Source organism: Microcaecilia unicolor, chromosome 12, assembly GCF_901765095.1.
Source record: "Microcaecilia unicolor chromosome 12, aMicUni1.1, whole genome shotgun sequence".
Taxonomy (NCBI): Eukaryota; Metazoa; Chordata; class Amphibia; order Gymnophiona; family Siphonopidae; genus Microcaecilia; species Microcaecilia unicolor.
Window position 1 is genome coordinate 65,016,125 of NC_044042.1, and position 11,374 is coordinate 65,027,498.

At 49.4% G+C, this 11,374-nt stretch overlaps 1 protein-coding gene across 1 annotated transcript; it reads right to left on the reverse strand.

The window, feature by feature from the left end:
* On the reverse strand, positions 1-2,231 carry LOC115481901 (endogenous retrovirus group 3 member 1 Env polyprotein-like). Its single transcript, XM_030221354.1, has 2 exons — positions 1,346-2,231; positions 1-443 (listed from the first exon to the last, which is right to left on the reverse strand). The coding sequence occupies exons 1-2, from the start codon at positions 1,825-1,827 to the stop codon at positions 380-382; spliced, it is 546 nt and encodes a 181-aa protein (XP_030077214.1). The 5' UTR covers positions 1,828-2,231; the 3' UTR covers positions 1-379.
* Positions 2,232-11,374: the final 9,143 nt, after the last annotated feature.

The window sequence follows — 11,374 nt, forward strand, 5'->3', positions numbered from 1 at the left end:
GTTCCAGCACATTTACACAATACAGCCTCTATGCATGTATCACGAGACTGCTTTGGCAGAGCCTGCTGCCTTCCCTATACTCCTAACGTGCTGAATACTACAATTTGTTATCTAGCTGCTGGTTAACAAATACATACTACTAGTAAAAGTCCAAACTGCACAGGTTTAGGTCTTAGTCTAGGCTCATTGTATGAAAGCTGAGGTTTTAGTACAAGCAAGGGCGCAAGTGTGAATGCAAAGTCCAAACAGAAAATCCTGTTAGAGCAAAAGTTCACAAAAGTCCAGTAGTTATTCAAATGTGGAGCATGCCCCAGGTAAGGCAAAAAGGGCGGAGGTCATCTTGGCAGACCCGTAGATGCTACATTACAGTCGTCCACTCCTACAATTCCCCCCTTTTGATACTTGAACATCCGGTCCGGTGGAGAGTATCACCTCCAAGACTCCTGAAAGGAAGAGAAAGACAAGAAAAATTAGCGTAAGGAGGCAATAAGTGGGCCCTAGGTCCTTGCACAGCCGTTGGGTACTTCGCCGGGTTTGAGACGGAGGGTCCCTAATGGTGCCCCCCCCTTTGTAGCCGGACTTTGCTGTCACAAGGAGGGCAGCCCATCGATCACCTCAGAGAGGTCAGCTTCAACTAGGGTTACCATACGTCCGGATTTCCCCGGACATGTCCTCTTTTTGAGGGCATGTCCGGGGCGTCTGGCGGATTTTGCCCGCGCCCACGTTTGTCCGGATTTCTGGACAAATGTGGGCGCGGGTGCGGGCAGGCGCGTGCGTGCGGTGGGCGTGTGGGCGGGCGATCGGCGCCGTGGGTCTGGTGACCTGGTCTCCCGTCCCCTCCCCTTCCTTACCATGTTCCCTGGTGGTCTAGTGACGTCTTCGGGGCAGGAAAGAGCCCCCTCTTTCCTGCCCGGAGCGCTGCCTCCCCTGTCTATCATCCTTCTCGGTCTGGCAGGGGATTCAAAATGGCCGCCGAGAGTTGAACTCTCGCGAGGCCGCTTCAACTCTCGGTGGCCATTTTGAATCCCCAGCCATACCGAGGAGGATGCAGCAGGCAAGGGCAGGCAGCGCTCCGGGCAGGAAAGAGGGGGCTCTTTCCTGCCCCGAAGAGAAGACGCTACTAGACCACCAGGGCTAGATAGTAAGTGAGGGGGGGGTATGTGATGGGGGGGAGGGGACTATGTGACGGGGCGGGGCGGAACCCGGACCTGAAGGGGCGGGGCAGGGGCGGGGCATGAGGCGGGTCGGGGTAGGGGGCGTGACATGTGTCCTCTTTTTCAGAGGACACAAAATGGTAACCCTAGCTTCAACGTCATCAACCTCGGATTGCGATAGGGGAGAGTACCTCTGTAGAGCCATAATCTGAGTGGCCACACGCCGATCAGCAATGGTTTCCATGGTGGACCGGAGACACCTGAAAACGAAGGGGAGAGACAAAGGGATTAATAAACAAGACAGCAGAAACAGGCCCACCGTAACAAGGATGCTCTTAAAGCCCCCCGAAGTTGGCAACCAATCGGTGAGGGAAGAAGTCCAATCCCAAGCACTGTTCCAGGTCTGTACAGGGACATGGGCCAATTTCACCATGCGGTCGGTGATATCTTTAATGACGTGACTTTGGTCGTCAATCTGCAGACAGCAGTTACTGAGATTGAATTTACCACACACCCCGCCCTCCTGGGCCAATAAGTAATCAAGGGCGAGGCGGTTCTGGTAGACTGCGGTGATTAGCTTGGTATTCTGTCGTGCCAGGACATTGAGCGCAAGAGCCGAGTCATTCGTGAGTATTTCAAGTACGGCCTGAAGACGAATGATGCGATTCAACATATAGATAGGGGTACGATACCCATATGTGCCATCTTCAGCCCAGGTGGCTGGGCCATAATAATGGATTATGCGTTCCGGCGGCCACTCATTGTCCTTCCAATCCCCGATCTGGACCTTTGAGGCTCGGGTGGATCATCGTCGTCTACGTCCCGGCCCTTGCTCCATGTAGAGGGGAATACCAAGCGTCTCACCCGCACGAAGGGGTAGGAGGAAGAAACTGAGTCGGACTGTGCCTAGGAGGCACGTGCCATACCAGCGGACCGGGAGCTGTTTGTAGGCTCTGCGGCCGCAGATATAGTAGTAACCGGCCGGGGCTATCCATTTAAGAGATGCATTACCTCCGTGAGTCCAGGTAACATTCAAGGTAGGTTCAGTCCACATGGGCGCCGGTCTGGGCAGGTCGTCAGTCTGCCACCAGGTAGTCCGGCTACCATTGTATTGGATGACTCCCGTGCAGGCTGAGTCGCCAACGGGAACAGAATACTGTTTGGAGGGGGCCCGGCTGGCACACATAGAGCCTATGATGTTTGTTCTGAGCGCCCATTCATAAGGGCGTGGACGTAGTGGGAAGGTGATATTAGTGGAATTTAAGGCATCCCACATTTGCTGGTGGACTTCCTTCGCTTCCCAGGGCCACTGCTCTCCCATGTCGGTGCCGCCACAGACAAAACAGTTAGTAATTCCAAGGGAGAGGGCAACATTTTCGGCCAGGTTGAGGAACATATTCCGAGCTTCGGGGGATACGGGGAACTTAGTAGCTGCTTCCTCAGCGCGGGCAATTTCGTCGAATACCTCCTGGTATCTGACTACGGTAGTCTGATAGTGCGTGGGAGGCTTCGCGTCAAGACTTTGGCATATGGTAATGTAAGTCATCGGATCCATTCCAGTACCGTCAATGCCGAGGCCCCAGGTTTCTTTCCAGGGGGTACCGTGGCCTCGGAGGGGCCATTCTAGAGATACAGTGTTCCCAGGACCTCGACGAAATTCGCCCAGGCCAGTACATCCAGGATATCCTCCTCCTGTATAGGCGCATACTCGTTTCCATCCCGAGGCCCGGGTGTCTGCGGCACATGGGTGCCAGGTCCAGGGGGAACCATATCTCCAATCTAAGGTTAGGGGACAAACATATTTGTGGTTGTTTGCATAGGTCTTCCGCCAACTCTGGCTTCCACACTTATGAGACAAAGGATGCTTGTCCATAGCGGTACAAACGTCAAAAATGAGAGTGGCCACGGTCTGGGCACCGGCAACCAGGACACGGGTGGAATTAACATAATATAAGAGGCCATCTCCCTCAATCCCAGTAGACGACGTGACAATCCGCCCTCGATACGCTGGGATTTTGTACTGAGGAAGTCCAACGCTTAGAGTGACATTGTAATATCTGGGGGCTGAAGGGGAATGGCAGACAGTACGATTCTTGTTTTCAAGACATCTGTGAAACTGGTGAGGGCCGTCCGGTGTAGTAATGACACATGGAGGAAGGGGATGACAGTCCTTCTCTGGGGGTTGAGACTGGTGAATGAGGGTGAATGAGGCTTCGGCGTTGCCCGGGTCCTCCGCCAAGCTCGAGAGGTTGGGATATATAGGACTATAAGGAGGGGGCGCTAGTTCAGGTTCCTCCTCGTATGCCTCTCCCGCGCTAAGGATAGGGGCCTTTGAGGCCTTCTCGGAGGTTTGGAGGCCCTGAGCTTTCCCTCGAATTCCTCTCTGTCTCGGGAAGGTGTTGATAGTACGGGGCGTGGTCTTAGCGCTAGTGAGACGGGGCGTGCTAGCAATGTGGGGCGTGGTCTCAATGCTGGTAGCACGGGGCGTGGTCTCAGTGCTAGTAGCGCTCCGTACGACCTTCGCAACGGCAACGGTTGCCGGGGATTGGGGAACGAAGGTCGTGGGCGTGGTCTGAGCTTTCAACTTAATCTTGCGGCCTTTCCTTTGGCTTATTACCATAAGGGCGGCCTTTTCCACCTTATGTTGAGCCCAGGCCGGCAAGTTCCGGACTACGTTAAGCCACCCTTCCACATATGGAATATCCTCTGGGCAGCCTGGGTTCCCTTCAACTATAACCACATCCATAACTGCAGCCACTTTCTCGTAGTCGAATGACCCCTCTGGTGGCCAGTCGACAAATCTCCCTAAGCCGGGCCACATAAACTGACATCGCTGTATCATTCCGGCTCTACTGCACTGTTCCTGGTCGAACACTTCGCTAAAGTGTTCCGTCATTAAGTCTAACGGAGTAGACCCACCCCCGCCCATCCTAACCTGAGTGCCAAAGGATAGGAGACAGACAGAGGGGGAAAAGGGTGGTGGAGGAGTAAGGGGTCTCGTTCCACCGGACACAAAAGGGTCAACAAGCGGCCTGACCGGAATGTGGTCCTCCGATCCGAAACTGCAGGCCCAATCACTCAACTTTCATACGCCACAAGAAACCCTCCCGTTCGGTTTCTTCGCAATGCCTAGTGGGTTTCGGGACCTAGTCCGTAGTAGCCACTGGCCAAGAGGGTGATCAAGCCTCTTCTTCGACCTTTTACCGGGTCGGTCGCTACCCAGAGTATACTCGCCTGTTCGTCGTCGTTCCAGGCCCGTCGGCGCGCTTCTCTCCGGAGTCGAACAAAAGGTGTCTTGCTGGAACCACACAGCCCCACCGCCAGTCAGCCGGCGTCTATCAGCCCTCCCTCGGGAGATGGACGCTGAAATCAGCGGTGGCCACTCACCACCTTCTCGGGGGGGAACAGATCACCCGACCCGACTGTAGCGGGGGAGGGGAAAGAATATAATCCGTTTCCCTGTTGTACTCCTGGCTGGCTCGCCAATGAAACAGGCCCTCGGCTAGTAAATCAGGAGACAAGAGGCAAATGATTCCGAAAGCAGGACACCTTTATTTGCTAGCAATGAACAGTACTGAGTTCAAACTCAGGATACTGCCTCCTGAGCGTCATCTGACACTCGTTCTTATACAGATTACTGGTCATGCGCATAAAACGCATCATACGTCACACATACACATGCGCAGTACAGGCACATGCGCAATACATTAGTAGTTCTGTAGTTCTCACAGAGAAAAGATACGTCAGTTTCATAGCTTTCATAGAAATTGTTACTTTGCAAGAAATGTAACTTATCGCAGTGTTCCAGCACATTTACACAATACAGCCTCTATGCATGTATCACGAGACTGCTTTGGCAGAGCCTGCTGCCTTCCCTACGCTCCTAAATTGCTGACTACTACAATTTGTTATCTAGCTGCTGGTTAACAAATACATACTACTAGTAAAAGTCCAAACTGCACAGGTTTAGGTCTTAGTCTAGGCTCATTATATGAAAGCTGAGGTTTTAGTACAAGCAAGGGCGCAAGTGTGAATGCAAAGTCCAAACAGAAAATCCTGTTAGAGCAAAAGTTCACAAAAGTCCAGTAGTTATTCAAATGTGGAGCATGCCCCAGGTAAGGCATAAAGGGCGGAGGTCATCTTGGCAGACCCGTAGATGCTACATTACAGTCGTCCACTCCTACAAGTCTAAGCGAGAGGTGATAAGAGCGTGGATGAGGGTTTTGGTAGTGTGCTTAAAAAGGAAAGGGCGAATTTTGCTGATATTATAGAGAAAGAAACGACAGGTTTTAGCAGTCTGTTGAATATGTGCAGAGAAGGGGAGGGAGGAGTCGAAGATGACCCCAAGGTTACGAGCTGATGAGATAGGAAGGATGAGAGTGTTATCCACAGAAATAGAGAATGGGGGAAGAGAGGTTGGTTTAAGGGGAAAGATAAGAAGCTCAGTCTTGGTCATGTTTAGTTTCAGATGGCGCTGCGGGATCCCTGGGATCTTCCGGATCCAAATACAATCTTAAGACTGGAGCGCGTCTTTGTTTTGACGGCCGCTGCTGCTTACAGTATGCAGCAATCACCAGCCATAACCCAGCGCTGCGATTCTGTATTCCCCTCTTTCCGTGGCAAATCTTCAAGGAGGTGTAATAGACTGGAGTGGAAGAGAGCCTATCTAGTCCACTGTAAGTAAGGAAAACATTTGATTAATCTCTGTTTCCACTCCCTGCGCAGCCGTCATTGCCATTCACTCAAAACACAGCAAGGCAGCAAGCAAACCTGTGAGCTGCTGCATCCACGTTGTTGTTTGTTATTGTCAGTCCATCTGTAACAAGTACTGTCTAACACTGTTTTTGTTGGCTAGGCAGTGCCTTACAAGGTGGAGGAGAAAAGACAAAATTGAATATCACTAAAACAACGAATTCCAGAGTTTAATTATGCGTTGGGTGAAGAAACATTTTCTCCGATTTGTTTTAAATTTACTACACTGTTGTTTCATCACATGCCCCCTAGTCCTAGTATTTTTGGAAAGCGTGAACAGACGCTTCACATCCACCCGTTCCACTCCACTCATTATTTTATATACCTCTATCATGTCTCCCCTCAGCCGTCTCTTCTCCAAGCTGAAAAGCCCTAGCCTCCTTAGTCTTTCTTCATAGGGAAGTCGTCCCATCCCCACTATCATTTTAGTCGCCCTTCGCTGCACCTTTTCCAATTCTACTATATCTTTCTTGAGATGCGGCGACCAGAATTGAACACAATACTGAAGGTGCAGTCGCACGATGGAGCGATACAACGGCATTATAACATCCTCACACCTGTTTTCCATACCTTTTCTAAAAATACCCAACATTCTATTCGCTTTCCTAGCCTCATCCTACCTCAGCAGCACAGCGGGCACTCGAACAAAACCTCTTAAGAGGACACACCTGACCCTCTCGGCCCACAGCTAGGGAGTCACCAGTGTGTGGCTGACTCATCCTGCTTGTCTATGGAGAAAGTGAAGTTACTTACCTGTAACGGAGGTTCTCTGTGGACAGCAGGATCAGTCAGCCACACAAACCAACCCTCCTCCCCTACGGATGAGGCCACGCAACATAGCTGGGTACACCTGAGGCAAGACGCTCAAGCAGGGACATATATAGTGCACACTGCACGTGCTCAGAGGGACCTGCTCAAAAGATTCCTTTGTGCTCTGGGAGAACAAATCCGTTTCAGGCTCGTTGGTTGGCGTCACCAGTGTGTGGCTGACTGATCCTGCTGTCCACGGAGAACCCCGTTACAGGTAAGTAACTTCACTTTTACTTAAGTCTTTCTCCCTTCAACTCCTTCCAAACAGTCCACACCCTAAAATCAAGATGTCAGTACATTTCCAATATATTCCCTAATATCCAACAACAGTGCCAAGTTCAGGGTTACGTAATATTTAGCCTGGTTACAAATCAAAATTTTGAGTGCATTTTGAGTAATTAGCTATTACCAGAGTTCTGACAACCCCCAATGGCTCTGCAACAGAAGCAGAGGTGAATGGCTCTGTAACTCATACAATGCTACCAGTTGCAGTGTTTTTCTGCAGTGTCAGGAGGGGGACTTGCCAAAGGACTAGATAGGCTCACTTCCACTCCAGCCTATTACACCTCCTTGAAGATTTGCCACGGAAAGAATCGCAGCGCTGGTTTACAGCTGGTGATTGCTGCATACTGTAAGCAGCAGCGGCCGTCAAAACAAAGACGCGCTCCGGTTTTAAGGTCGTACGTTGATCCGGAAGATCCTGGGGATCTTTAGACTACTGCAATCTGCTTCTTGCTGGCCTCCCACTTAGTCACCTCTCCCCTCTCCAATCGGTTCAAAACTCTGCTGCCCGTCTCGTCTTCCGCCAGGGTCGCTTTACTCATACTACCCCTCTCCTCAAGTCGCTTCACAGGCTCCCTATCCGTTTTCGCATCCTGTTCAAGCTTCTTCTACTAACCTATAAATGTACTCACTCTGCTGCTCCCCAGTATCTCTCCACACTCGTCCTTCCCTACACCCCTTCCCGTGCACTCCGCTCCATGGATAAATCCTTCTTATCTGTTCCCTTCTCCACTACTGCCAACTCTAGACTTCGTGCCTTCTGTCTCGCTGCACCCTACGCCTGGAATAAACTTCCTGAGCCCCTACGTCTTGCCCCATCCTTGGCCACCTTTAAATCTGGACTGAAAGCCCACCTCTTTAACATTGCTTTTGACTTGTAACCACTTGTAACCACTCGCCTCCACCTACCCTCCTCTCCTCCTTCCTGTACACATTAATTGATTTGATTTGCTTACTTTATTTCTTGTCTATTAGATTGTAAGCTCTTTGAGCAGGGACTGTCTTTCTTCTATGTTTGTGCAGCGCTGCGTACGTCTTGTAGCGTTATAGAAATGCTAAATAGTAGTAGGATCCTGCAGATGTGGCTTTTACACCGTCCCCTCTGAGCTACTGGCTTGGCCATTCTCCCGGGCTCGGCCGCCCAGATTATGCTGCATCCCCCGGGCCGCCGCTCACCTGCCAGGCAAAATCCAAGAAGGGGAACTGAGCCAAAAAAAAAACAAAAAATCGACAACTTTTGCCCTCCTATATAATATGAATGCTGTGTATAGACAGAATGAAACAGCCTGATATGCAGTCAAGTTAGAAAGCACTGAAGCTCCTCAGATCAGATGCAAGGCTTGTAAGTTAATATTTAAGTAGCACAGAAGTACCCGTTTTCTGTTTAAGCAGAAGCTGAGTAGATTTACGCCAATCGGAATGTCCTAGTTTCTTACTGTAGCTCAGAGATTAGTCACACGCAGTTACCTCTTTAATTCACACTAGCAATGAAACTAATTTAACAATCGTTTCCTTTCCTCCTCCTACAGCACCATGGGCTGCTTCAGGCCACCTGCCATTAGGTGGTTTAACTTCAACACCACCTGCTGCTATACCACTTACTCCTTCACACTGGGCCACGCCCTTTCTGCTGTGTACAGCGGGATTTAATGTAGCTCTATGAAGGAGTGTTGTTAAGGAGAACTGGTAACTTCCTACACAATCAATTACAGTGCCCTAAGCCTAGCAAAAATTCATTCTTGAGCCTCCACAAGTTAATGTCCTTGCACCGGAGCTGCCTCAGTCAATGCTTTGAATGTCCAGCTGGTTCCGCCCCTGACACAGACTTCCCATATTGGGGCTAGACCAGCTGGACTTTGAGGCCCTGTGCCTCTTCTTTTTTATTTTATTGCCAGTGTTGCTGCCACCAGAGGTCCAAGGGGAGATATGGCAATGGTATGGCAGCAATTATGATAGGGTTGGAAAATTTGAGACCGCCAATGCAAGACCTTTTTGGGGAAATTTTTGTCACCCCTAAAGTTTAACACTCATCTAGTTCACCTAATGGTAGCATTGATCCTGGAACTGTTTGACCTTGACTCATAATATCTTCCTGATCATAGTCTCAAGCTTCTTTTCAGTTTCTTGATAAATATTTCACTCAGGCACCTGGTGTCCTTTAGATGAATACTGACATCTCTCTAATCATGACCCTCATAATTTTTCAGGTCACTTTTTGGAAATCTCTGTGACTTTCTGCTCAGAGTTCCCTTCTTTTTGAACTCTTGTGACAACCCTCATTCTCTTCAGATCTTTGGAAATCTTTCTTCCCCGATTCACATTGAGGAATATCCACAATGTGTTTCTTAATCAAAGGTTCATCCTCTTTCCGAGAAGCCCTCTAATCTTTCAAAATATAATCTGATGTGAACTTTTTTCTGATCCTCTTGGATTTCAAGTACCTTTTTGATGAGAGTTGACACAAAGCTACCAACGGGGCCCAATTTTTTTAAGAGGGAGATTTTAAGCCATACCCAACCCCATTCCACCTCCTGGCTCCATCCTATGACTCAGCTCAGCCATGGCACCAACAAACCGCCTTCCCCTATGGCAGCAGGAGATGCCTTTATATAACATCATCTCCTGCTGCTGTGGGACCAGTCCTGCGATAGCAGCTGTGAGATTTTGCAGTTCTTTTTTTTTTTTTTTATAAAGGAGGTTTTATTAATAATAAACAAATGAGCAACCAAGATTTGCATATCCAATGTAACATCAGGATTCACCCAGGCACATTTCTTTTGAAAATAAACAAGGCAATCAACAAATCGAAAAAAGAGATTTTGCAGTTCTTATTGTAAGATTGGTCATGCGGCAGCAGGAGATGACATCTTAGTAACGAATCTCCCATTGCCGATGGAAAGGGAGGCTGCTCAGTGGGAGGTTCTTCTCTTCCTAGTGAGAGTGGGGGAGATAACCCCTGAAAGAGGGCAGATCTCCTGCATTTGGGGGCTAATTTAGTAAGTGGTTTGAAGCTCAGTGTAAAGAAGAAGGTTTTAGGTACATAGGAGGATGGGGCAGTACATGGAAAAAGAACAGGCTGTACTGTAATGATGGGCTACACCTTTCTGTAACAGGAAAAAGGATCCTTGGGGAGAAATTCAGACTTTCTGGACATTTAAACTAGAAAGTGGGGGTGACAAAGAGGGGCATTTTCAAAAGAAACGTCCAAGTTGCGATTTGGACGTCCTTGCAAAACGGCGAAATCCAGGGACGGGGAAACCCATATTTTCGAAACAAGATGGATCTTTTGTTTCGAAAATACCATCAGAGACGTCCAAATCCTTAAATTTGGACGTCCCGAGACATGGATGTTTCTGACTTTCGGCGGCTTTCAAAACCAAAGACGTCCATATCAAAAACATCCTAATGCAGCCATTTGGGCATGGGAGGAGCCAGCATTTGTAGTGCACTGGTCCCCCCGACATGCCAACCGGGCACTCTAGGGGGCACTGCCGTGGACTTCATAGAATGCTCCCAGAAACACAGCTCCCTTACCATGTGTGCAGAGCCCCCCAAAACCCACTACCCACAACTGTACACCACTACCATAGCCCTTACGGGTGAAGGGGGACACCTAGATGTGGGTACAGTGAGTTTGTGGTGGGTTTTGGAGAGCTCACTGTTTCCTCCACAAATGTAACAGGTAGGGGGGTATGGGCCTGGGTCCGCCTGTCTGAAGTGCACTGCAATACCCACTAAAATTGTTTCAGGGACCTTCATACGCTGTCATGGACCCGAGTATGACATCTGAGGCTGGCACGACATATTTTTAAAGATTTTTTTGACGGTGGGAGGGGTTAGTGACCACTGGGGAGTAATGGGAGGTCATCCCCGATTCTCTCCGGTGGTCATCTGGTCATTTCAGGCACCTTTTTGTGCCTTATTTGTAAGAAAAACAGGTCCGGGTGAAAACGTCCAAGTGTTCGTCAGGGATGTCCTTGTTTTTTTCGATTATGGGTCAAAGACGTCCAAGTGTCAGGCACACCCACGTCCTGTCTTTGCTACGCCTCCGACACACCCCCTTGAACTTTGGACGTCCTTGCGACGGAGTGCAGTTGGAGATGTCCAAAATTGGGTTTCGATATACCGATTTGGACGTCTCTGGGAGAAGGATGTCCATCTTCTGTTTTATGTCGAAAGATGGACATCCTTTTCTTTTGAAAATGAGCCCAAAAGGGAAACAAGGGAATTCAGAAAGTTGCCCCAGAAAAAACATGATGGCAGAGGGAAAGGTTACGTAAATAACGAAAACCATCCTAACCCAATTTGCACATGGAAAGCAATGAGCACAAATGCTCGTAGTCTAAATAAAAAGGTTCAAGATTTGCAAGCCCTGA

Excerpts from the sequence above, each read along its gene's own strand:
- LOC115481901 (XM_030221354.1), bottom strand. The coding sequence starts at position 1,827 with ATGTTGAATCGCATCATTCGTCTTCAGGCCGTACTTGAAATACTCACG. Across the intron at positions 444-1,345 it reads CAGATTATGGCTCTACAGAG|GAGTCTTGGAGGTGATACTC; the intron begins GTACTCTCCCCT and ends TCTTCCTTTCAG.